Consider the following 25,249-nt stretch of genomic DNA (forward strand, 5'->3'; position numbering starts at 1 on the left):
ACTCTACCTTTTACCCGAAAGCAAAAGGGTAAACAGTCTGTGACAGGGGTCACACCAGGCCCCGTCTGACTGTTTTATATATTAACATTATATTATATATTATTATATATTTTATATATTAATGTTTTATATATTAACGTAATATATATAAGGCAGGGTTAGGGCAAATACTCTTAAGATGTATTTATGGTTGAAAAGTGAATCATGCTCAATTAAATTTTGTTCCATGTCTCACTAAATCTAAATACTTAAATTCTTTTAAAATTAATTGTATTGTATTCTGAATACTTGCATTCCATTACAGCCCAACCATCTTTAAAGATACATAGTAATACACATTTTAAGAATATTTGTTTAATCAACTGTTTGACTGGGGGCTCACTGACTTTTAAAGCTTCAAATACTTGTACTTACTTCTCTTGGGAGATGATTTTACTCTCAAGTTTCCATACATTTTTAAAATCATTGCAGAATTCAAACCACAGCAGAAAAATGTAGTTAGGTGCAACCTCCTTCTCTCCAGACTTGGGCTTGACCCCAAGATAGGCCACCATGTCCTGGAAGCTAGAAAAGAACACAAGAACGTTGGGGGTGAATCTACCAAGACCATGGCGATGCAGCTTTAAGAGAAGCACTGATAAACTAGTAAGACTCATTCATATTAGATTGAGTTACCTTTTGTCAGAGTCTGAACAGTTTAAATTCCCAAATCCAGGAGCTCTAATCTTGTTAAATTTAATCTAAACTGACAATTCATGGACAATTCAGAAGCCGACAGAGAATGTTTGCTTGTAACTGAATAAGGAGAGAACACACACTGATACTTCAGTGCTCTCAGTCTGTAAAAATCCCCCTCTGTGTATTCACAAACTCAACGTACCGCAGATAATTCAACTGTAATTGAACCCGATGTTTTCCCACGTTCACAGCAAGTGTTCCACGAGCTGCAGACGCTACACACCGCCTGCCAACCTGCTTCCATTCAGAGATTAAAGAACCTCTCCTGTTCCCGCAGTCATGCTTGTCTCAGAGCCAATTGTGACTCTGAGGTTGCACGAGGTCCACAAACCTCCCCTGACCTCCAGTCAGACGGGGCCTAGTGTTATGCTAAAAGGAGACATGCTGCGTAAAGAATGGCGCTATGCCAGTGTCAAGATGCATATCATTTTATCGTTCTGGCTATTTGTTCAGGCCATACCGTACTCCAGCAATGGAACACGACACGCTGGCAGAAACATTTGATCCCTTTTCTTTTTTAGAGAAAATGATTTATCTTTGGATCACAAAATGACATAGACAAAGAGCGAGTGCAAATGACAGGGCAATAAACCAACAGTCCTGTCTGGTAATAACATTTCCTGTACACACAATGTCTGTTTTCCTTTAGAATGACTGATAAAATAGAATGAAAGTGAGGTTTTCCTTTTAGGAAGAAAAATCAACCATGTAACATCCAAATATCACTTATTTTTACAAAATATCACCTGTGTACAAATTGCAAATGCAAAAATGTGCCAAAATCACCCTTTGGAAGGGGTCTGAAAGCTTTATACCAGGCTTAATTCCAAAACATGAAATTGTGAGATTGTTCTTGCCACAGAAAGTTCATATTTTTGGCCATGGTTTTGGACTTGAATGTACAACCAGCTCTGGGACAGGTGTCCAAATACTATACAGTAACAATCCGGATCAGGGTAAGAATGAGGGGAGTACAGGGTGGCTCCTTCTTTGGCGCTGGGCAGCCAAAACCCCCTTTTTATTCATTTATTATGACAAAACAAAATTAGAAGAGCAGTGGAGAAAATGGGGATGAGGTGGATGCAAGGATTCATCAAGAAAGATAGAAGGGAATGACGGACAAATGATAGATGATTGACATTCAGTTAGAAGTAAGGAGCTATTTCAAAGCACCATATGTAACAGGGTGGCTTGCCCCTAGCTACTAGAGCATGAGGTGAAGCCCTGTGCCTGCAAAAATATAAAACAAGTATCTCGAAGGCACTCAGGTGGTGCAGCAGTAAAACATGCTAGCACACCAGAGCTGACATCTCAAACTTGTTGGTTCCGATCTCAGCTCTGGAACCGACAGGCTGAGCGCCTACATGAACAACGATTGGCTTGTTGTTTAAAAGGGGTGCCGGAGGGGATTCCCTATAAGTGATGCGATTGGTTAATGGCACCTGTGCAGGGATGCCAGGATGATGTGTGATCAGGGTGTGTCTCTCTGTACACAAAGCTGATCCATATATGAACTCGCCTCGTGCAGGTAAAAAGATGCAGGGGGTGTGTGTTAGTCATGGCTGTCCTCAGTGAGTGGAGGTTAGCATCAGCAGAGAAGAAGCGTAATGCAATTGGGTAACTGGATACGACTAAATTGGGGGAAAAACTGCAAATTAAAAACACAAATACATCAGCAGCCTGTAATGGAGAAAGAGGATAGAACAGGGATAGCGCAGAACTGAGTACTAGATGTCACAATATGAAAAAAAGGCAACCCCCAAAACAAGCCAGCGATGGCAATGCATAAGCGGCACCACACCCCACCAAGATATTTGGCTTTACACTTGGACCTGGCCTGAAATTGCCACAAACACATCCAGATTCCCATAAAAAGATAAATGTATGCTGGCTTCCCATGCCTGTGGAAAATCTGGACCAGAGCAAGCCCGGTATCATGGTTCCAGAGAAAAGCAGGCTTGCAGACAGAGGAGAATGTGATGAATCGGCCATGCGATAAAACTGGCATGGCAGCTGAAGCATGCTGGACCTGTCGCATCATATTTAGCATTCCGTAAACTCTATTTGTTTAGAGTACCACACTAAAGGTTTTGTACAATATACTACAAAATGTGTTCTATAGAATGTTTAAAATAAAATAAAAACAGTACTTGTTCATGGGTGTAAAATAAGTCTTGACTCACCGACAAGTCCTAGGAGTGTTAGGGTTTTACTTTGCTTACCCATCCACACCATAGATGCCCAACTCTTTACAAGTAGCTGTGGTAGGACTATGATTAAGGGAAAGTAATCTATGACCTGTTACAGGCAGCACAAATCCACATGCTCAGCGACCACAAGTCAAGTGGAACAGAGCGACTAATGAGTACCTGTGTAACAGCTAATGTATATCACAAACAGGAAAACTCAACGAGCCATTTAAACTGGACCTGTCCAGAAAGTCCTATAAAGCAAATGCAATTGTGCGTTTTACTCAGGTTAGACTGTGCTTCCTCTAAAAGCCATAAAATCTGTTGCTAGTGATTTTCAAGCCAGCTAAATACAGTTCTGTGAAAAAGTATTTTCTCTCCTTGCAATTTCTTTTATTTTTGCATATTTGTCACACTTATACACCGATCAGCCATAACAATAAAACCACCTCCTTGTTTCTACACTCTCTGTCCATTTTACCGGCTCCACTTACCATATAGAAGCACTTTGTAGTTCTACAATTACTGACTGTAGTCCATGTATTTCTCTACATACTGTTTTATCCTACTTTCACCCTGTTCTTCAATGGTCACAGGACCACCACAGAGCAGGTATTATTTAGGTGGTGGATCATTCTCAGCACTGCAGTGACACTGACATGGTGGTGGTGTGTTAGTGTGTGTTGTGCTGGTACGAGTGGATCAGACACAGCAGCGCTGCTGGAGTTTTTAAATACCGTGTCCACTCACTTTCCACTCTATTAGACACTCCTACCTAGTTGGTCCACCTTGAAGATGTAAAGTCATAGACGATCGCTCATCTATTGCTGCTGTTTGAGTTGGTCATCTTCTAGACCTTCATCAGTGGTCACAGGACGCTGCCCACAGGGCGCTGTAGGCTGGATATATTTTTGGTTGGTGGATTATTCTCAGTCCAGCAGTGACATTGAGGTGTTTAAAAACTCCATCAGCATTGTTGTCTCTGATCCACTCATACCAGCACAACACACACTAACACACCACCACCATGTCAGTGTCACTGCAGTGCTGAGAATGATCCACCACCCAAATAATACCTACTCTGTGGTGGTCCTGGGAGAGTCCTGACCACTGAAGAACAGCATGAAAGGGGGCTAACAAAGCAATGCAGAGAAACAGATGGACTACAGTCAGTAATTGTAGAACTACAAAGTGCTTTTATATGGTAATTGAAGCTGATAAAATGGACAGTGAGTGTAGAAACAAGGAGGTGGTTTTATTGTTATGGCTGATCGGTGTAAGTGCCAATCCAAACACTACTGTGTGTAAATCTTCAGTCATGTGTTCGTCTATGCAGTGTTCGAGATAAATGGCCCTTGCATTTATTTATTGCCAAGATTTACAGCCAAGATGCCACGATTTAGAAGAATGTAATGATCAAATAGTCTCGTTTTTAGGTCTGGCACCCAGACAGGCCACACAGTCTCAGAGCACAAAGGTGGGTTCCTCCTGGTATGACCCAGGTGGGCGCCCACCCAGCTCCTGGTGTATGGGTCTATTGCCATATCAATCACCGGCATGTCATTTTAATGAGGTGTGCTCATGGCAAATTAAGGCACACCCCTCTTGCTACAGCAGTTCATCTTGTCCACGTTATGAGTGACCAGTTCTTTGGCCTCTTTCGAAGACTTAATTAATTAATGAGAAGGTTTCCCAGCCGCCAGGTCCTTTTGATCAATATTAGTAAATTGAAAGGTTTTACGAGAGTGGGGTGGAGGAGCTTTCAGTGTGTTATTGCAGTAAGGATTTGTTTTGGAGACGCTGGGCTAAATTCAGTCCGTATGTCTTGGACATTCAAAATCTGTTCTAACAAATACTATATGAGGGTCTGCTATTAACATTAAGTCCACTCTAATGTTTTTTTTTGTAGGTATGCACGCTATATCTATTTTCTGCCTTGTTTCCACAGACTCTTGTTTTTACCTAAATAAGGAAAAATAATCAATTGGCTTTGTTTGTCGTTTCAAGAGTAAGTTTCTCTCTATGAAATAATCCAGATCTACTTTCTGCAGTCTGACATCTGCAAGTCAAACATTTCCAGATAAATCATGAAAACAGTTGGATGGGAGTCTGAGGCACCATTACACATGATAAGTCTTTATGATAAGCCTGTAGTAGCATGGCTGCCTGCAGTATGAAGTAGTAGCTCTACTACAATTGAGGTAATTATTACTTTTTTAATTAACAGATCAGTGATTTTTGCTTTGTTTTTATTTGTTGATTCTGATATATTAATTTCATAAAGATTTGTGCACAAAGTTTGTTACAAGCTGACCAGATCTATCTATCTATCTATCTATCTATCTATCTATCTATCTATCTATCTATCTATCTATCCATCCATCCATCCATCCATCCATCCATCCATCCATCCATCCATCCATCCATCCATCCACTATCTATCTATCCATCCATCCACTCATCCATCCATCCATCCATCCATCCATCCACTATCTATCTATCCATCCATCCACTATCTATCCATCCATCCATCCGTCCATCCATCCATCCATCCATCCATCCATCCATCCACTATCTGTCTGTCTGTCTGTCTGTCTGTCTGTCTGTCCGTCCGTCCACTATCCGTCCATCCGTCCATCCATATATCTGTCTGTCTGTCTGTCTGTCTGTCTGTCTGTCTGTCTATCTATCTATCTATCTATCTATCTATCTATCTATCTATCTATCTATCTATCTATCTATCTATCCGTCCATCCATCCATCCATCCATCCATCCATCCATCCATCCATCCATCCAGCCATCCATCCATCCATCCATCCATCCATCCATCCATCAGTCCTTCTCAGGACTACCATAGTTTCACCAAGAACTCATCCGCAACTCATCCCCAAAGTCCAAAAAAAACAAGACTAACAGCAGCCAGGTACCAGTTTGACATTTTCTTTCACACCCACTTTTCCAATGTTTTTATATAAGCTGTGTGTTTATCTATTTCTCTCTCTCTCTCTCTCTCTCTCTCTCTCTCTCACACACACACACACACACACACACACACACACACACACACAATACTGCTTATCAGCTAGGGCTAATTACTGCAGACAAGTTTACAAATGATAGGCATTACTGCTATCCAGCACTGAGAGGCTGTGGTCTCAGCTTATCTGTTTCTAACCTGCAGGACTGCAGAATAGCCACTAATACCTGGCAGACGGCTCTCATAAATCTCACTTGGCTCACTTCCCTGGTGCATGTCACAGACTTCCATGCATAGCAATGCACCATTTCAATAAACACTGCAAGCTTTACGGGCTTTACCATACAATGTACACTGATCAACCATAACATTAAAACCACCTCCTTGTTTCTACACTCACTGTCCATTTTATCAGCTCCACTTACACTTTGTAGCTCGACAATTACTGACTGTAGTCCATCTGTTTCTCTACATGCTTTGTTAGTCTGCTTTTACCCTGTGCTTTTACCAGCACAACACACACTAACACACCACCACCATGTCAGTCTCACTGCAGTGCTTAGAATGATCCACCACCTAAATAATACCTGCTCTGTAGTGGTCCTGGGAGAGTTCTGACCATGAAAGGTGGCTAACAAAGCATGTAGAGAAACAGATGGACCACCATCAGTAATTGTAGAACCACAAAGTGCTTCTATATGGTAAGTGGAGCTGATAAAATGGACAGTGAGTGTAAAAACAAGGAGGTGGTTTTAATGTTATGGCTGATCGGTGTATGTTTTTATAACATGCAAAATTTAATCCTACCTTTTCTGGACGGCATTGAGCTGATCCTCTTCAGATGCATATTTTTCTTTTGCTGAAGAAGAACAGAAACAAAACAGAAATACTTATCAGACCACGACAACTATATTTTGGCTTTTGGTATCAATCACTGAAAGTCAGCATCCAGTGTGGATTCATCTGTAAGGCCCTGGTTAAAATGATGCAGTCACGCCACCTCTGGAGGCAGCTTGCTTATCCAGGTTGGTTACTCAGTGATAGCCAAAGAGCACAACAACATCAGCTAAGCTGCTTGTAAAAACATCTGACTTTATGGACACCATACCTTGTAAAGCCAGTGAGCCAGCAAGCAAAAGCCCAACAAGAACAGTATTTTAAAAGCTCTCCCAGATGCAGCACATTACTGCTGATGAGAAGTAGAGCCTCTCTGATAAAACAGAATGCCACAGACAGTCATCTGCACCTACAGACCTCCTGCCCGCTGTTAGGGGCACAGCAGATGGACAAGATTCTGTAATCTGAGCCCACTGTCAATCTCCAAGGCAAGTGGTCCTGTTACATAAATACAGTATACACCGATCAGACATCACATTAAAACCACCTCCTTGTTTCTACACTACACTTTGTAGTTCTACAATTACTAACTGTAGTCCATCTGTTTCTCTGCATGCTTTGTTAGCCCCCTTTCATGCTGTTCTTCAATGGTCAGTACTTCCACAGGACCACTACATAGCAGGTATTATTTGGGTCGTGGGTCATTCTCAGCACTGCAGTGACACTGACATGGTGGTGGTGTGTCAGTGTGTGTTGTGCTGGTATGAGTGGATTAGACACAGTAGCGCTGCTGGAGTTCTTAAACATCTCACTGTCACTTCTAGACTGAGAATAGTCCACCAACCAAAAACATCCAGCCAACAGCGCCCCGTGGGCAGCATCTTGTGACCACTGATGATGACCAACTCAAACAGCAGCAATAGATGATCGATCGTCTCTGACTTTACATCTACAAGGTGGACCATCTAGGTAGGAGTGTCTAACAGAGTGGACAGTGAGAGGACACTGTATTTAAAAACTCCAGCAGCGCTGCTGTGTCTGATCCACCCATACCAGCACAACACACTTTAACACACCACCATCATGTCAGTGTCACTGCAGTGCTGAGAATGATCCACCACCCAAATAATACCTGCTCTGTGGTGGTCCTGGGAGAGTCCTGACCATTGAAGAACAGCATGAAAGGGGGCTAACAAAGCATGCAGAGAAACAGATGGACTACAGTCAGTAATTGTAGAGCTACAAAGTGCTTCTACATGATAAGTGGAGATGATAAAATGGACAGTGAGTGTAGAAACAAGGAGGTGGTTTTAATGTTATGGCTGATCAGTGTATAGTACTATAGTGCTATAACTATTTTTGTTATACTTGGCCATTGCTTCTAAAATGATGTGTGTTGTCCTTTTTTTTCTCCTTCTCACTACAATAACTAAAGCTCTAATAAAAAAAAAAAAACTAGTATCAGATTACTACCTGCCTTTCTGCAAAAATGGCATTGTGCTTATAATAATGACTTAGACTTAACAATGTAAGTGTTAAATAAAAGCATTTTAGCTACAAATAGCTTATTCATTATTATAACCAAAACATTATTTTGAAACAGTAGCCCAGGAGTTGCATGTTACTTGTATTTGTGGGAATTTGTTGAAGTGTCCACACCTAAATCTATTAGCATCATGTGATTATGTGTGTGTGTGTAATTGTGTCTATGTAACAGGAGCGAGGAGCAAAGCTTGAGAACTGGAGGCTCCTGTGGGGCCAGGCCATGTAAAAGTGTCTAAATGCAAGGCAGATGTGTACAATGGGCCAGGCTAGGTGCAAGAATTTATCTAGGGCCAGAGAGAGCCTGTGATCTCAGATTTATTGCATTTTTTTAGATTCATCCTTTTTTACTTTGATGAGGGGGGAACCTTTTTTCCCCCACTCGAACGATTTAAGAGGGGGAAGTCTCCAAAAATTGTTCAAAGACAGATTTTGGGGGTCTTTGGTGGGGAGGTTGAGGTTTAAGGTGGTGGGGTGGCAAGGGGGTTGACTGTGAGCTGCGAAACCCCCCTTTCCATTCTCCGTGTTTGTGTGTGTGTGGCTGATTAGCTAAGGTGAGCCTAATGACAGGAGGGGGGCACGGTGCTGGGATAATGGACAGAAAGGGGCCGGCCCATGACCAATGGCGTTGGTCTCAGCAGGGGTGAACTGGCGCCGGAGGTCCCTCTTTCTAGTTCTATGTGTGTGCGTGGAGGTGGCAGGGCCACTCGTGAGACCGGCGCGAGGGGAGACGAAGAGGATGTGTGAATTTTCTTCGCCCCCAAGCCCTCTCTGTAAACATGAAACCAGTAGAAGCTAACTAGAAAGTTATGGGACTCGCACGCTGAGAGCTACAATAAATTAGGGCTTTAAAAGCTCCACTCAGTTCTTCGAAGCACCACTTGCCCCACACCTTCTGTATCCACAGTCTCAAAAATCAGTGGTAATCGTTAAAGCCTTTAACTGTGTTTGACATGCAACACATCTACTAATGGTCTGGATTAGAGCAATATGGGGGTGTACAAAAAACAGAAAAAAATATTTATTGAGTATATTTAACCTTACATCCTCAACCATTTATATATACAGTAATTAAGGTCCTACATAATTCACGGCTGTGAAAATAGCATCACGAACCGTGAAATGAGTCTTTTCCTGTGTAATACCCAATTTGCTGTTAAATTCAAACTTAACATTTTTCATTTACAACCCCAAATCAGAAAAAGTTGGGACAGTATGGAAAATGCAAATAAAATAAAACTGCAGTGTTCCTTACCCTGACAACGACTTTTATTTGATTGCAGACAGTTTGAACCTGAGATATTTCATGCTTTCTCTGTTCAACATCATTTCATTTGTTAATATACCTTCATTCCTGCATTTCAGGCCTGCAACACATTTCAGAAAAAGTTTAGACGGGGGCAATTTAGGGCTAGTAATGAGGTGGAAAAAACTAAATAATGATGTGATTCCAAACAGGTGATTGTAATCATGGCTGAGTCTTTGATGAGCAAAGACGATCAGAGGATCTCCAGTTTGTCAACAAATGCGTGGAAAACGATTTAAATGTTTAAAAACAATGTTCCTCAAAAATCGATTGGAGGGGATTTGTATATTTCTCCCTCTACAGTGCATAATATCATTAAACCATTTAAGGAATTGGGAGGAATTTCAGTGCGTAAAGGCTGTGATCTTCGATCCCTCAGACGGCACTGCATCAAGAATCGCCACTCAACAATACTGTGCAAAAAAGAAGCCTTATGTTAACCATGTTCAGAAGTGGCGTCGAATTCTCTGGGCTCAGAGGCATCTAGGATGGACCATCACACAGTGGAAACGTGTATTGTGGTCAGATGAATCAGCATTCCAGGTCTTTTTTGGAAAAAATAGACGCCGTGTGCTCCCGACCAAAGACGAAATGGACCATCCAGACTGTTATCAGCAACAAGTCCAAAAGCCGCCAGGTTCTGTCATGGTATGGGGCTGTGTCAGTGCCCTTGGCAAAGACAATTTACACTTCTGTGATGGCAGCATTAATGCAGAAAAGTAAAATCACATAAAAGTGAATTAACACCAGGATTAGAGGTGTGTGAAAGCCGGGCCTTGTGTGGTCAGGATGGAGCGTAACCATATAACAAGAGAATCACTAATTGAGTGAATGAGTGAAGCATGAGCTCTCCTACGGAGGTGACGGCAGGGGAGGTCTGTAGAAGGGGACAAAGAGGGGAGGCAGGTCATCGTGGCAGAGGGGGGGTAAGGTAATAGATTTGAGCAGAATGGATGAATGAGTTTGGAAGACGTTAAATTGCTCAGATCACAGGCGGATTTAAGAGGCTGCATGCAGGCCGTTCGAGTTCACCTGCAGCTCCTGCTGAGAGGGACGCTGTCACTGAGACTGAACCATAAACCATTCATACATGAGTTATGGACCCGGCACAGGTAAATACTGAGGACTGTGGGAAACTTAAGAATGTATTTGTGTTTGTGCCATTTAATTCATTCCTTTGTATGTTTTTGATTAGGTTTTATTAAGTTTTCATGTTTTACCACTGCTTTATATTGGTCAGGGTCACAGTAGGTCTGGTTTCTATGGAATCACTGGTGGCATTGTAGTAACACACCCCGGACAAGACGCCAATTCATCTTGAGGCCCTGGCTTTCCCTCCCTCAGACGCAGTCAATCATGTCTGTATATAGACGCCCGACTGGCCGATAACACCGCTCTCTTTTAAAAAAGCCTGTACAGCATCTTACCGCTTCGACTTTGAGAACTAAAGTCATGGAATTACCTCTTCAGAATGACAAGATCAGGGCTTTACTCCGAGTGCTTCAAAAGCAGAACAGAGTCCAGCCAGAGGAATTCTGTTTATGAAATGAGCTTTACAAGTATCAGCGTCTCGGGCAGAACTGTAGCCAGTGGCAAATGCCCTGCTTTTACTGTTGGCTTAAAGCCCAGATGATGATGTGAAAGGATGAAAGTATTAATTCAATAGATTTTGTATATTAAGTATGTCCTGGCTTTTTAGAATAGAAGTCATAAATATAAATACAACACATTTTAAACAAAATAAAAATAATTTTATGGTTAAAATGTCCTGGCTTTTTAGAATAAATGTCATAAATATAAAGACAACACATTTTAAACAAAATAAAAATAATTTTATGGTTAAAATGTCCTGGCTTTTTAGAATAGAAGTCATAAATATAAAGACAACACATTTTAAACAAATTAAAAATAATTTTATGGTTAAAATGTCCTGGCTTTTTAGAATAAATGTCATAAATATAAAGACAACACATTTTAAACAAATTAAAAATAATTTTATGGTTAAAATGTCCTGGCTTTTTAGAATAAATGTCATAAATATAAAGACAACACATTTTAAACAAATTAAAAATAATTTTATGGTTAAAATGTCCTGGCTTTTTAGAATAGAAGTCATAAATATAAAGACAACACATTTTAAACAAATTAAAAGTAATTTTATGGTTAAAATGTCCTGGCTTTTTAGAATAGAAGTCATAAATATAAAGACAACACATTTTAAACAAATTAAAAATAATTTTATGGTTAAAATGTCCTGGCTTTTTAGAATAGATGTCATAAATATAAAGACAGCACATTTTAAACAAAACAAAAAAAAAATTATGGTTAAAATGTCCTGGCTTTTTAGAATATAAGTCATAAATTTAAGAACATAAAATGACATCTTTAGTTAACTTAGTTAGTTGTGCTTTCCATTACAAGTTTTTTTTTTTTGATGTTGTTGCACCTTTGCAACTCATTACTCATATGATTTATATTATATTATGCAGTCTTATTATTTATATTATTTATAATTAATATATTAATTTATTATTTATATTGTTTATACATTTTCACTAGGGTTGTGAAGGTTGCAATACCACCCATAACACTGGCCACAAAGTAATGTCTCGCCGGACACCAAACGCCCGCATGTGTGTTTCATTTACTCGCTCACACCTATAGGTAATATAAAGTAGCCAATTTGCCTGCTGCATGTTTTTGGGAGGTGGAGGAAAAATTGAGTACTTGGAAGAAATCCATGCAGATGCAAAGAATACAAGTAAAAATTCTTACAGACAGTTACAAATAACAAGGATTGAAACCTGGTCCCGAGGATCCATGCTGTGCTGTATTCTGTCTGTCCCATCACTGGACAGACAGACACACACACATTGACACTTATTGACTTTTAATAGCTCCAGCTGCCCTGACTGCATGTCTTCGGACTCAGAACAATCCCACGCGGACACGGAGAACATCAAACTCCACAGAGAAAGGACCCTGCTCACTCAGCCAGGGAATAAAACACAGGTCCTTCTTGTTGCCAGGTCATCGGCCGACCTTTTCTCAAAGGGATTTGAACACATCATAGCTCTCCCCTTACTTAGATATCACTGAAAATCTTTAACATGCTGAGTATGCAAGACAAACATATTACATTCACATTTGCAGTATTTAGCACACTCTAATATCCAAGCGTCTTACAATTATGACTGAACACAATTCAAGCAATTAAGGGCCTTGCTCAGGGGCCCAACAGTGGCATATCTCTGAACTAATAGTGATTCATAAAGAAAAGTGGATAAAAAGGTGGCTCAGCGGGATACCAGTGCCGAGATTCTGAACTCCTTGGTTCGAAACTCGGCGTTGCCACCGGTCGGCTGGGCGCCATCTGGCGGGCATAATTGGCAGTGCCTGCAGCAGACACTAATTGGCCACCATATCTGCAGGGTGGGGGCCGGACTATGTGTTCTTCATACGCTGTGTAAGGACCCTGACTGGCGAAAGAGACAGAATGCAGGGGCGAGAAGAGGAGGGCTGTACACGTGTCGGAAGAGGTGTGTACAGCAACGTGCTCTCCTTGGATGCAATCAGGTATCCCTCAGCAGCGGAAAACAAATTAAGTGCAGGAGGAAAATAGGATAGAATGCATAAAAAAAACCCACAAAAAGGCCTCTAGCTGGAAACAAAGACATTTTATTTTAATTAAAAGTAAAAGTGTGTACTTTTGCACATGCCACAATATCTATTTCAATTAAAACATTTTTTTTTCATTTTTAATTCCCATTTTTAATTTACAGAGGTTGTTTCTTTTTTCTTATTAAATAAAATAAAATAAACAGAAAATGTAACTTGGAGAGGGGTGATCATTAATACTGCTGCTGTTCTTAAGTAAATAAATAGTAAAACGTCAGTTTTCTGATTGTAGAATCGAATTAACCAAACCTACTAGGAGCGCTCTTAACCTCTTGATATCCTTTAGGAATTACTTAAGCTTGAGGACAGAGTCCGATAGGATGTGCCGTTCAGTCTAGACTAGTGAGTCCATCAGAAGATCAGACGCAGAACATCTCCTGGCATGGTGGTCCCCTGAAACTGTCCCTGCTGGGGCAGGCCAGGCTTTATGAGAGCTCGCTCAGAGATGTCCTGCCAGCTTTATAGCAGTGCTGAGTACATACGGTCAGTTTAGGGCAACACGATCCCTATTCGGCTGGGTTAAGGCCTCAGGCCGCTGATCAGAAAAGTTCCGCAACACCTTGGACCACTTCTTACTGACAGGAAAGATCAAATGTCAGGAACAGTTTATAGGGATTTCTGTGATTAGCCTCTCTCTCTCTCTCTCTCTCTCTCTCTCTCTATATATATATATATATATATATATATATATATATATATATATACACACACACCAATCAGCCATAACATTAAAACCACCTCCTTGTTTCTACACTCACTGTCCATTTTATCAGCTCCACTTACCATATAGAAGCACTTTGTAGCCCTACAATTACTGACTGTAGTTCATCTGTTTCTCTGCATGCTTTGTTGGCCCCCGTTCATGCTGTTCTTCAGTGGTCAGGACTATCCCAGGACCACTACAGAGTAGGTATTATTTGGGTGGTGGATCATTCTCAGCACTGCAGTGACACTGACATGGTGGTGGTGTGTTAGTGTGTGTTGTGCTGGTATGAGTGGATTAGACACAGCAGTGTCCTCACTGTCCCTGCTGGACTGAGAATAGTCCACCAGCCAAAAATATACACAGCCAACAGCGACCCGTGGGCAGCGTCCTGTGACCACTGATGAAGGTCTAGAAGATGACCGACTCAAACAGCAGCAATAGATGAGCGATCGTCTCTGACTTTATATCTACAAGGTGGACCAACTAGGTAGGAGTGTCTAATAGAGTGGACAATGAGTGGACATGGTATTTAAAAACTCCAGCAGCACAGCTGTGTCTGATCCACTCATACCAGCACAACACACACTAACACACCACCACCATGTCAGTGTCACTGCAGTGCTGAGAATGATCCACCACCCAAAAAATACCTGCTCTGTGGTTGTCATGTGGGGGTCCTGACCATTGAAGAACAGGGTGAAAGCAGGCTAAAAAGGTATGTAGAGAAATAAATGGACTACAGTCAGTAATTGTAGAACTACAAAGTGCTTCTATATGTTAAGTGGAGCTGATAAAATGGACAGTGAGTGTAGAAACAAGAGGGGTTTTAATGTCATGGCTGATCGGTGTGTATATATATACAGTGTATCACAAAAGTGAGTACACCCCTCACATTTCTGCAGATATTTAAGTATATCTTTTCATGTGACAACACTGACAAAATGACACTTTGACACAATGAAAAGTAGTCTGTGTGCAGCTTATATAACAGTGTAAATTTATTCTTCCCTCAAAATAACTCAATATACAGCCATTAATGTCTAAACCACCGGCAACAAAAGTGAGTACACCCCTAAGAGACTACACCCCTAAATGTCCAAATTGAGCACTGCTTGTCATTTTCCCTCCAAAATGTCATGTGACTCGTTAGTGTTACTAGGTCTCAGGTGTGCATAGGGAGCAGGTGTGTTCAATTTAGTAGTACAGCTCTCACACTCTCTCATACTGGTCACTGAAAGTTCCAACATGGCACCTCATGGCAAAGAACTCTCTGAGGATCTTAAAAGACGAATTGTTGCGCTACATGAAGATGGCCAAGGCTACAAGAAGATTGCCAACACCCTGAAACTGAGCTGCAGCACAGTGGCCAAGATCATCCAGCATTTTAAAAGAGCAGGGTCCACTCAGAACAGACCTCGCGTTGGTCGTCCAAAGAAGCTGAGTGCACGTGCTCAGCGTCACATCCAACTGCTGTCTTTGAAAGATAGGCGCAGGAGTGCTGTCAGCATTGCTGCAGAGATTGAAGAGGTGGGGGGTCAGCCTGTCAGTGCTCAGACCATACGCTGCGCACTACATCAAATTGGTCTGCATGGCTGTCAACCCAGAAGGAAGCCTCTTCTGAAGTCTCTACACAAGAAAGCCCGCAAACAGTTTGCTGAAGACATGTCAACAAAGGACATGGATTACTGGAACCATGTCCTATGGTCTGATGAGACCAAGATTAATTTGTTTGGTTCAGATGGTCTCAAGCATGTGTGGCGGCAATCAGGTGAGGAGTACAAAGATAAGTGTGTCATGCCTACAGTCAAGCATGGTGGTGGGAATGCCATGGTCTGGGGCTGCATGAGTGCAGCAGGTGTTGGGGAGTTACATTTCATTGAGGGACACATGAACTCCAATATGTACTGTGAAATACTGAAGCAGAGCATGATCCCCTCCCTCCGGAAACTGGGTCGCAGGGCAGTGTTCCAGCATGATAATGACCCCAAACACACCTCTAAGACGACCACTGCTTTATTGAAGAGGCTGAGGGTAAAGGTGATGGACTGGCCAAGCATGTCTCCAGACCTAAACCCAATAGAACATCTTTGGGGCATCCTCAAGTGGAAGGTGGAGGAGCGCAAAGTCTCGAATATCCGCCAGCTCCGTGATGTCGTCATGGAGGAGTGGAAAAGCATTCCAGTGGCAACCTGTAAAGCTCTGGTAAACCCCATACCCAGGAGAGTTAAGGCACTTCTGGGAAATAATGGTGGCCACACAAAATATTGACACTTCAGGAACTTTCACTTAGGGGTGTACTCACTTTTGTTGCCGGTGGTTTAGACATTAATGGCTGTATATTGAGTTATTTTGAGGGAAGAATAAATTTACACTGTTATATAAGCTGCACACAGACTACTTTTCATTGTGTCAAAGTGTCATTTTGTCAGTGTTGTCACATGAAAAGATATACTTAAATATCTGCAGAAATGTGAAGGGTGTACTCACTTTTGTGATACACTGTATATATATATATATATATACAGTATATATATATATATATATATATATATATATATTATCCATATTTCATGATAAGTCCCTGCAAAATGACGTCACCTTGATGGTAGAATGTGTCTTGTTAGTATCTAAATATACACCTTCGCATCAGTGGTACCAATACTATGGGCACTACTGCACCCCATACTATGACAGATGACTATGACCTTCTACTAATAACTGAATAATCTTTTTTCAAATTTGGCATGGAAAACATCAATTTTTCTTAAAAAAATGCCAAATTGTGGACTCATCTGACCACAGTGTACATTTACACTGTATTCTGAACATGTGAGGTGGTTGCATTTCTAGATGCAGTGGTGAATTGTGTTGAGACGATCATTTTCCGTTTTACTCCTGAGCCCATGTAGCTGTATTTATTTAAGGAACATAATGCTTTTTCATGCAGTGCTGTGTGAGGGTTTGAAGGTCATGCACATTAAACAGTTTTTGGCCGTGTACTACACAGATCCAGAGATCTCAAGATTCAGAGATTTCTCAGGGTTTGCTGCCTCTTCTAACTATATTATTCATGGTGGATTGTGAAACACCTAAAGTATTTACAACCTTGTGTTGAGGAATGTTTCAGAATTCTGTTTGGCACAGTTTTTCTCTAAAAGTTTGGCACAAAGTGATAAGCCACGTTTCTGAGCCTTTGGCCTCCTCCCTTTGCACCCTAATATTATGATACCCTCACCTTACAAATTCAAATGCTTACTGTGGAATGTTTAAAAAACATCACGTTAATATTCTATAAAATTCTAAAATGTGTCTATATCTACAAAATACAATCAAGTCGGTAAGCCCAAAACATCTCTTTGTAGTTTTGTCAGTTTAATAAAGGTTCACTAGAATTACTAAATCACAGATTCTTGTACTTCTTGCATTTTATAAACTGTCCCAACTTTTCCATAAATGTGGTTTGTAATTTAAAACAAATAACAATTACGTTTATTTTCACTATAAATCTGCTCTATGTACAATATAATAAAATAGCATTAAAGCATTTAAGGGATGAGATCTATCCCCAGGCAAATTCCCCAGAGGAAACTATGCATGAGGAAACATGCTGAGCTCTTTACAGGCAGTGACCGTAGTGAAGTTTGAATCCAGGTCCTGCAGACCCTGAAGCAGCTAAAGCATCACATTATCTGCACCATGCAACTACTTCATTTCTCATTTTCATTACTACCATCTATTGACATGGTAGTTTTACTATCAGATCAAAGGACACATGGAAACTGCAGCTGCAAAATATTGTGTGTTAGTGTGTGTTGTGCTGGTGTGAGTGGATCAGACACAGCAATGCTGATGGAGTTTTTAAACACCTCACTGTCACTGCTGGACTGAGAATAGTCCACCAACCAAAAATATCCAGCCAACAGCGCCCCGTGGGCGGCGTCCTGTGACCACTGATGAAGGTCTAGAAGATGACCAACTCAAACAGCAGCAATAGATGAGCGATCGTCTCTGACTTTACATCTACAAGGTGGACCAGCTAGGTAGGAGTGTCTAATAGAGTGGACAGTGAGTGGACACTGTATTTAAAAACTCCAGCAGCGCTGCTGTGTCTGATTCACTCATACCAGCACAACACACATTAACACACCACCACTATGTCAGTGTCACTGCAGTGCTGAGAATGATCCACCACCTAAATAATACCTGCTCTGTGGTGGTCCTGTGGGGGTCCTGACCATTGAAGAACAGGGTGAAAGCAGGCTAACAAAGTATGTAGAGAAACAGATATACTACAGTCAGTAATTGTAGAACTACAAAGTGCTTTTATATGGTAAGTGGAGCTGATAAAATGGACAGTGAGTGTAGAAACAAGAAGGTGGTTTGAATGTTATGGCTGATCAGTGTTTATGCTCTACTTTTACATGCTTACAGCAACGTCCTTAGTTAGTGGGTTTTTGTTTTTGGATTGTTGGTAGTGCTTTATTGGCCGATTACCAAATTCAAATACCAAATTTACCATCGTTCACCAGTTGGCAAGCTCATCTAAATCTTTTCATGGATACATCATGTGAATAAAAATTGAAGGTGAAAGGTGGCATAAATCAAGGTGGTTTCTGAGGTTCTGGGTCTAATCCTTACCTTCAGTCACTGTCTATAAGAATGTTGCATGGTTTTCCTTTGTCCACATGGGTTTTCCCTGGGTTTTCCACTTTCTTACCAACCCCCTGAAAACATGTCCACAGTTGGCTGGTTTCCAGTTGGCTGGACCCGTCCTACTTATAAAACTTCATTGTTAAACTACACTGCAAAGTGGTTAAAATGGAATTTCTAACACGTAAATTTGGACATAAAGGGTGTATGATGACATCTGTGGCTAAAAATGATGTGAATGAGCAACTCTGGCTGATCTTCTGTTTCTGGAAGTGATCAGACATTGAGTGAGTGTAACATTGTGTTACTGGCAATACAAATAATGAACGTAATTTTGTGCTTCTTTTATTTTTGACTAAGAGATAAAAGGTCAGAGAAGACTATTTGGCAGCAGTAGGGGAAAAGCCAAAACTACAAAGGAAATGCTCACCACAATAATCAGCAACTTACTGAAAGCAGTCTGTTTACAAGCTAACCCCACTGTAGCTCCAACAAGAAACCGCAAACACACACAACATGCTAATAGCCCCCTGTGGCTACATTCTGTAACTAGCCTGGGTCAAACCACATCAGACTTGTCCAGTCTGTAGCAGTAATAGTTCTGCTCTGTTTTGCCGTTTACTTACCGGTGGTGATGAAGGCATCTATCTTGTCTTTAAATGGCTGGAGGTGTTCTTCTGATGAGTTAGCACATACTTTATCCACATCTTTTTCACAGGCTGCAAGGGGGAGAGGACAGACATCACACAAAGCTGTTACATGTCTGACACCATTGTATTTAATTGAGTGTGGAAATGGAAAGAGAGCATAAGCATTAAAAGGGGGGCTTCGACATAGCCCTCTTCAACACTTTGAAAAAAACCTGAAAATTAAAATGGATAAGGATCATCACATGCACATCTATCGGTATGAACCCAGCTATACCATTCTGCCCATGGAGCAGAGAGCTGCTGTGTTCCAAATACCATTCTACACACTAAATAGTGTGCTAAATTCAATTATGTCCAATGGCGAGGCTACTGTATAGGCTTCCGTGTGCCAATTAAACCACAGACCTCTACCTTGCATGCTCAGCATTGTTCTTTTTAAAAAATATTTCATGTTTATTATATGGGGCGGCACAGTGGCTCGGTGGGTAGCACTGTCGCCTCACAGTAAGAAGGTCCTGGGTTCGATCCCCAGGCGGGGCGGTCCGGGTCCTTTCTGCGCGGAGTTTGCATGTTCTCTCTGTGTCTCTGTGTCTTCCGGGAGCTCCGGTTTTCTCCCACAGTCCAAAAACATGCAGTCAAGGTTAATTGGAGATACTGAATTGTGTATGTGTGTGTATGTGTGTCCGCCCTGCAATGGACTGGTGCCCCGTCCAGGGTGTTACTGTGTGCCAACCCAGGACCCTAACTGGATAAGCGGTTAAGAAAGTGAGTGAGTGAGTGAGTGAGTTATTATATTCACTTTGTAAAAAAAAGGATTTGAGGTTTCTTTTTGCTAAAAGTTCTGTAGTGGTCCTGACCATTGAAGAACAGCATGAAAGGGGGCTAACAAAGCATGCAGAGAGACAGATGAACTACAGTCAGTAATTGTAGAACTACAAAGTGCTTCTATATGGTAACTGAAACCGATAAAATGCACAATGTGTGTAGAAATAAGGAGGTGGTTTTAACCCACAACTGTTTGGATCGGTATGAACCCCCAGTGATGCTATCTGTACATACAGACATTAATGAGGCCCCACAATAGATTGGCATCCTGTTTGAGTGTGTTACTGCATTGGGCCAAATGATTTTAAGAAAAACAAGAACCTTAACCAGTATAAACCGCAACCCTGACCAGGATAAAGAGGTGATAAATGGTATGAAAATAAATGCTGCTGTGTTCAAAACAGTCTGGAAACCAAATACATCCAGCCAACAGCTTTCTGCGGTCAGAATCAGAGTAGCGCTTCCTAGTGTGTCTAATAAAGTGGCCAGTAAGTGTAGACAGTCTTTAAAACCCCAGCAACTCCTTTGAGCAATCAGGCTCTCCACAGAAACTCTACTAAACTGAGATGTCATTGGGGAAACTCCTGACAGCGGGGTTCATCCCTGCTCGATGGGGTTGAATAAGCCAGAGAATAATGAAAAGCATATGCCATTGTGTCTCGTTACCAACATTCAAAGCACGAAAACACATGAGAAGGAAGCAGTGTGAATGTGCATGAAAACATTTTAAACAGATGGCTATTAAAAGCCTTTTTTTATAAAGAACCCTGGCTCCGCTTCAGAATGGAAACCAAAGAAACAATGCTTTTTATAAACCGACCGTCTCTTGTAATCAGAAACACTGCTTTGCATTTTTATAGCAGAGCAGCTTAAAGAAAGTGATTCTTTCATCAACAGTTTTGACGAGCCACAATCACCAGCTGTACTTTAGTGTCTGTCATGGCACGTTCTAATAAAATGGCTGGTAATTCTAGTCCTGAGGGTCTCGTGCACAAATGCAGAGCATGTTCGGCCCCTTTTAATCTTCCAATATAGTTATTTCTAATTCCCTATTGTGAATAATCAACTGCCGCTTGTCCAACTGCCCCATCTGATCAAGGAGAGCCATTTCACCACGTGTCCGATCTGCAGTCGCTTCTTATCCACTGCCAGTGCTGGGTTCCTACACAGAGTCGTAATGCGTATGAAGAGACACACTAGGCTCGATTAGACCTTCCACCCCCACCTATTCACGCAGGCACCCAGACCAGTACCAGAGACTGCATATCGCGGCAGCGGGAAGAGACCCCGTCAGATCTTCGTTCCCACAAACACAATCAACTGTGTTTGTGTGGACGCCCAAACAAACATAACATTCTATTTAGCATTAGATAGTTAAACCTTGAGAATTTTTCATAGTTTCTTAACATTTTGTATGTAATGAAAGCATATGCTTGAGCCAGCTTGGACTCCACAACTGTGGGCAAAATGTGACAATCCATGTCATTTCACCAGATTTCAAGATACTCCAAAGAGCATCTTGTGATGTTACAAAGTAGTTGTTACAAACCTTTGAGGTTGTACTGAAAAGAAGTGGCTGGCTACTACACACGTGTCAGAGAAGGTGTGTGTTAGGTATGGCCCTATTTGGTCAGGGTAGGAATCTACTAGATCGGGAAAAGCAAAACAATGCAAAAATATATACAGTATAACATTATGACCACCTTCCTAATATTGTGTTGGTCCCCCTTTTGCTGCCAAAACGGCCCTGCAACTGTGATGCACTGTGTATTCTGACACCTTTCTATCAGAACCAGCATTACCTTCTTCAGCAATTTGAGCTACAGTAGCTCGTCTGTTGGATCGGACCACACGGGTCAGCCTTCGCTCCCCACGTGCATCAATGAGCCTTGGTTGCCCATGACCCCGTCACTGGTTTACCACTGTTCCTTTCTTGGACACTTTTGATTGATACTGACCACTGCAGACCGGGAACACCCCACAAGAGCTGCAGTTTTGGAGACGCTCTGACCCCGTCGTCTAGACTTCACAATTAGGCCCTTGTCAAACTCGCTCAAATCCTTACATTTGCCCACTTTTCCTGCTTCTAACACATCCACTTTGAGGATAAAATGTTCACTTGCTGCCTAATATATCCCACCATCTAACAGGTGCCGTGATGAAGAGATAATCAGTCGGTGTATGTCTCAGTACAAATGTTTTTGCGATGCAAACAAATCACAGACCAATAAATTAGTCAGTTTAATGAACTACATCTGGTTCCTCCTATTGCTTTAAAATCTGCCACTAAGAACATTAAATTATCCCTTGATGTAATGAGTGAAAGAGTGAGCCTTCCTGCCTTGTACCCAGTGGTTCTGAAATAGCATCCTGATCCACTATGGCATGAAATAAGAAGTTACTAAAGAAAAATCCCATCCTTTTAAAGAAAAATGTACAAAAGCATTGATCTGTGCTAGACGTCATTTGCTCTGTTCTTTCTCCTTGACCTTAAAACTTGTTGCAAAATTGGAAAGAACCGGGATTTCCTCACATTGGTCCAGACATAGAGCAACCACTACAAATAAACCTCAAGTAAAACAAAGCTGGCTTGAGAAAAAAAAAAAAACTAACAAACAGAAAAACATGAGTTTATTGTCTTGGTGATTACTGATGGTTCAGTCAATACCACGCCTGTATATAATTTTACATATAAATCTTGTTCACTGACAGTGTTTATTATAACTGCTATATTATAACTTCGTAAGATCTGTTCATAGACAAGCATCACCATAAACCTAACAATAAATATTAATCTGCATAAATAAAAGCTATTCAAGAATGTAAAAATAGCAATTCTTTGTTTAGCTCTTCAGTGTTACAGTAATAACAAGGCACGTTCTCACATCCTGATGCTAGATGCTCTTAAAATGAACACTGATCCTAGATCATTCACATGTCATCTAAGTCTGAGTGTGATTTAAGTTAAGTTAAGCTAAAACACTTTATGGCCCAAAGTATTAGGACACCTGACTCATTCACTCAGTAGACCATTTGTGAGGTCAGATCCTGATGATGGATAAAAAGGCCTGACTTGCAATCAACAATCTGATTCAAGAATCACAAAAACATAAACGTAAAATATAAAATGTCAGAGACCAGGTGGCGCAGCGTTGCCCAGGTCGGCTGGACGCCACCTAGCGGGCATAATTGGCAGTGCCTGCAGGGAGGGATGACCGGAATATGTGGACGGGGTCTTCAAACTCTGTGTAAGGACCCTGACTGTGCAGAATGCCTGGGTGGAAAACGGTTCTGTTAATGGCTGCACGCGGGTCAGAGGAGGCGTGAGCAGCAATGTACCCTCCTGAACTGCAAAAAATCGGGGATCCCCAGCAGCGGAAGATACATTGACTACGCTAAATATATCTATATCTATCTAATATCTACAGTATATAATGTATTCTAACACACCCAAATGTGTTCATTCATTTTCATGTCTTACGCTTTATACTGTTCAGGGTCACGGCTGGTCTGGCTTCCTGGATTAACTGGGCACAATGCAGTAAACCCCCCACACACTTTGGTCTTTAATGACAAACACAGTCATGGACAATTTTGTATCTCCAATTCACCTCACTGCAGTGTAAGAATGATCCACCACTCTCTGTAGTGGTCCTGTGGGGGTCCTGACCATTGAAGAACAGCATGAAAGGGGGCTAACAAAGCATGCAGAAAAACAGACGGCCTACAGTCAGTAATTGTATAACCACAAAGTGCCTCTATATGGTAAGAGCGCAGAATAGACGCCCTCTTTCTGGGTTTGTCCCCTGCTATGTGGGTTTGGATGAAAACCATTCATCAATGAGAAGTGAAGAATAACCAACTGTACTGAGAAAGAGTATTGGGCTGTAGAAGACATAATGATCTAATGGTTAGATAGGCCTACAAGACCCAGTGTCACACACCCAAAGTAAAATGTGGAGAAGGATCAGTGTTGATGTGGGGGTGCTTTAGCAAGGCTAAAATCGGGTAGATTTGTAAAGGACACATGAAACAAGTCACACACATGGTTATCCTGAAAGAAAACTTCCTGGCTTCTGTTCTGACAACATTCCCCACCTTTCCAGCAGGACAATGCTCCATGCCACACAGCCAGGTCAATCAAGGTATGGACAGAGGGCCACCAGATCAAGAGCCTGTCATGCATGGACAGCCCAACCTTTAGACCAAAACTCTATTAAAAACCTCTAGAATGTGATAAAGAGGTCATTAGATAGGTCATAAGCCATCAATCAATTTCTGGCTGATGGAATTTTTGTGCCAGGAGTAAAAGACTGGTAGAGAGCATACCAGGACGTATGAAGACTGTGCTTGAAAATCAGGGTTATGCCACCAAATATAGATTTGAATATTGAATTTTGTGTTCTTTAAAATTGAATATTACCCTTCATAAAGAAAAAACAAAACTGTAATTGATTCAGACTATTTGAATTGATTGTAATGTACAGGACTCATCTTCAAACATCAAGCATCCTTTAGAGCAGGGTTTTTCAAACCCTGGGTCGCAACCTTTGAGTGGGGCGCGGGCCAAAAAATGAGTCAGAGAAAAATAATAATGATCGAACGAATTTTAACAGATACAAAAACACGAAATGAACTTGTACACGACCGCCCTTCATGGAGGCTTTATGTTACATCTTGTAAACCACAGTGGGACCAGAAAGTATATTCTGTTTTGTGTTTCGTTTTGCATTGTTTGTGTTGCCTGGGTCGCTGTAAAAATCATCGACAAATTGTGGGTCACTTAAAAAGTCTAGAGTTAACACAGACTGGCACAACTGTTCACCTTCCAACACAACCATGACCCAAAGCATACAGCCAAAACAACACTGGGGTGGCTGTAAGGCAAGTCTCCGAACGTCTTCAAATAGCCTAGCCAAAGTCCAATATTAAACCCCATCAAACATCTGTAGAAAGACCTAAAGATTTTTAAAAATTGTTGATACTGCAAAACTGCTGGCAACTCGTGTAACCGTGGTTAGTCAGTTACCATTAACCAGTATAGCCTTTTCCAAATGTGTAACGATGTTTACACTATTTATTTTAAACAATAGACAAGACAGGGTTGAAGACAAGACATATTAAAAAATGACCTATGCTAAATGCTAAGC

At 41.3% G+C, this 25,249-nt stretch overlaps 1 protein-coding gene across 1 annotated transcript in view; it reads right to left on the bottom strand.

Moving 5' to 3' along the window:
• LOC134325657 (formin-like) overlaps positions 1–25,249 on the bottom strand; it is a 102,310-nt gene that overhangs the window by 4,191 nt on the left and 72,870 nt on the right. The window contains exons 14-16 of the mRNA XM_063007903.1: positions 19,251–19,343; positions 6,713–6,764; positions 415–564 (exon numbers count right to left, since the gene is read on the bottom strand). Coding sequence (XP_062863973.1) covers positions 415–564; positions 6,713–6,764; positions 19,251–19,343 — 295 coding nt within the window. The remainder of the gene's footprint in view (positions 1–414; positions 565–6,712; positions 6,765–19,250; positions 19,344–25,249) is intronic.

The sequence above is a fragment of the Trichomycterus rosablanca genome, chromosome 13 (genome assembly GCF_030014385.1).
Source record: "Trichomycterus rosablanca isolate fTriRos1 chromosome 13, fTriRos1.hap1, whole genome shotgun sequence".
NCBI classification, from domain to species: domain Eukaryota; kingdom Metazoa; phylum Chordata; class Actinopteri; order Siluriformes; family Trichomycteridae; genus Trichomycterus; species Trichomycterus rosablanca.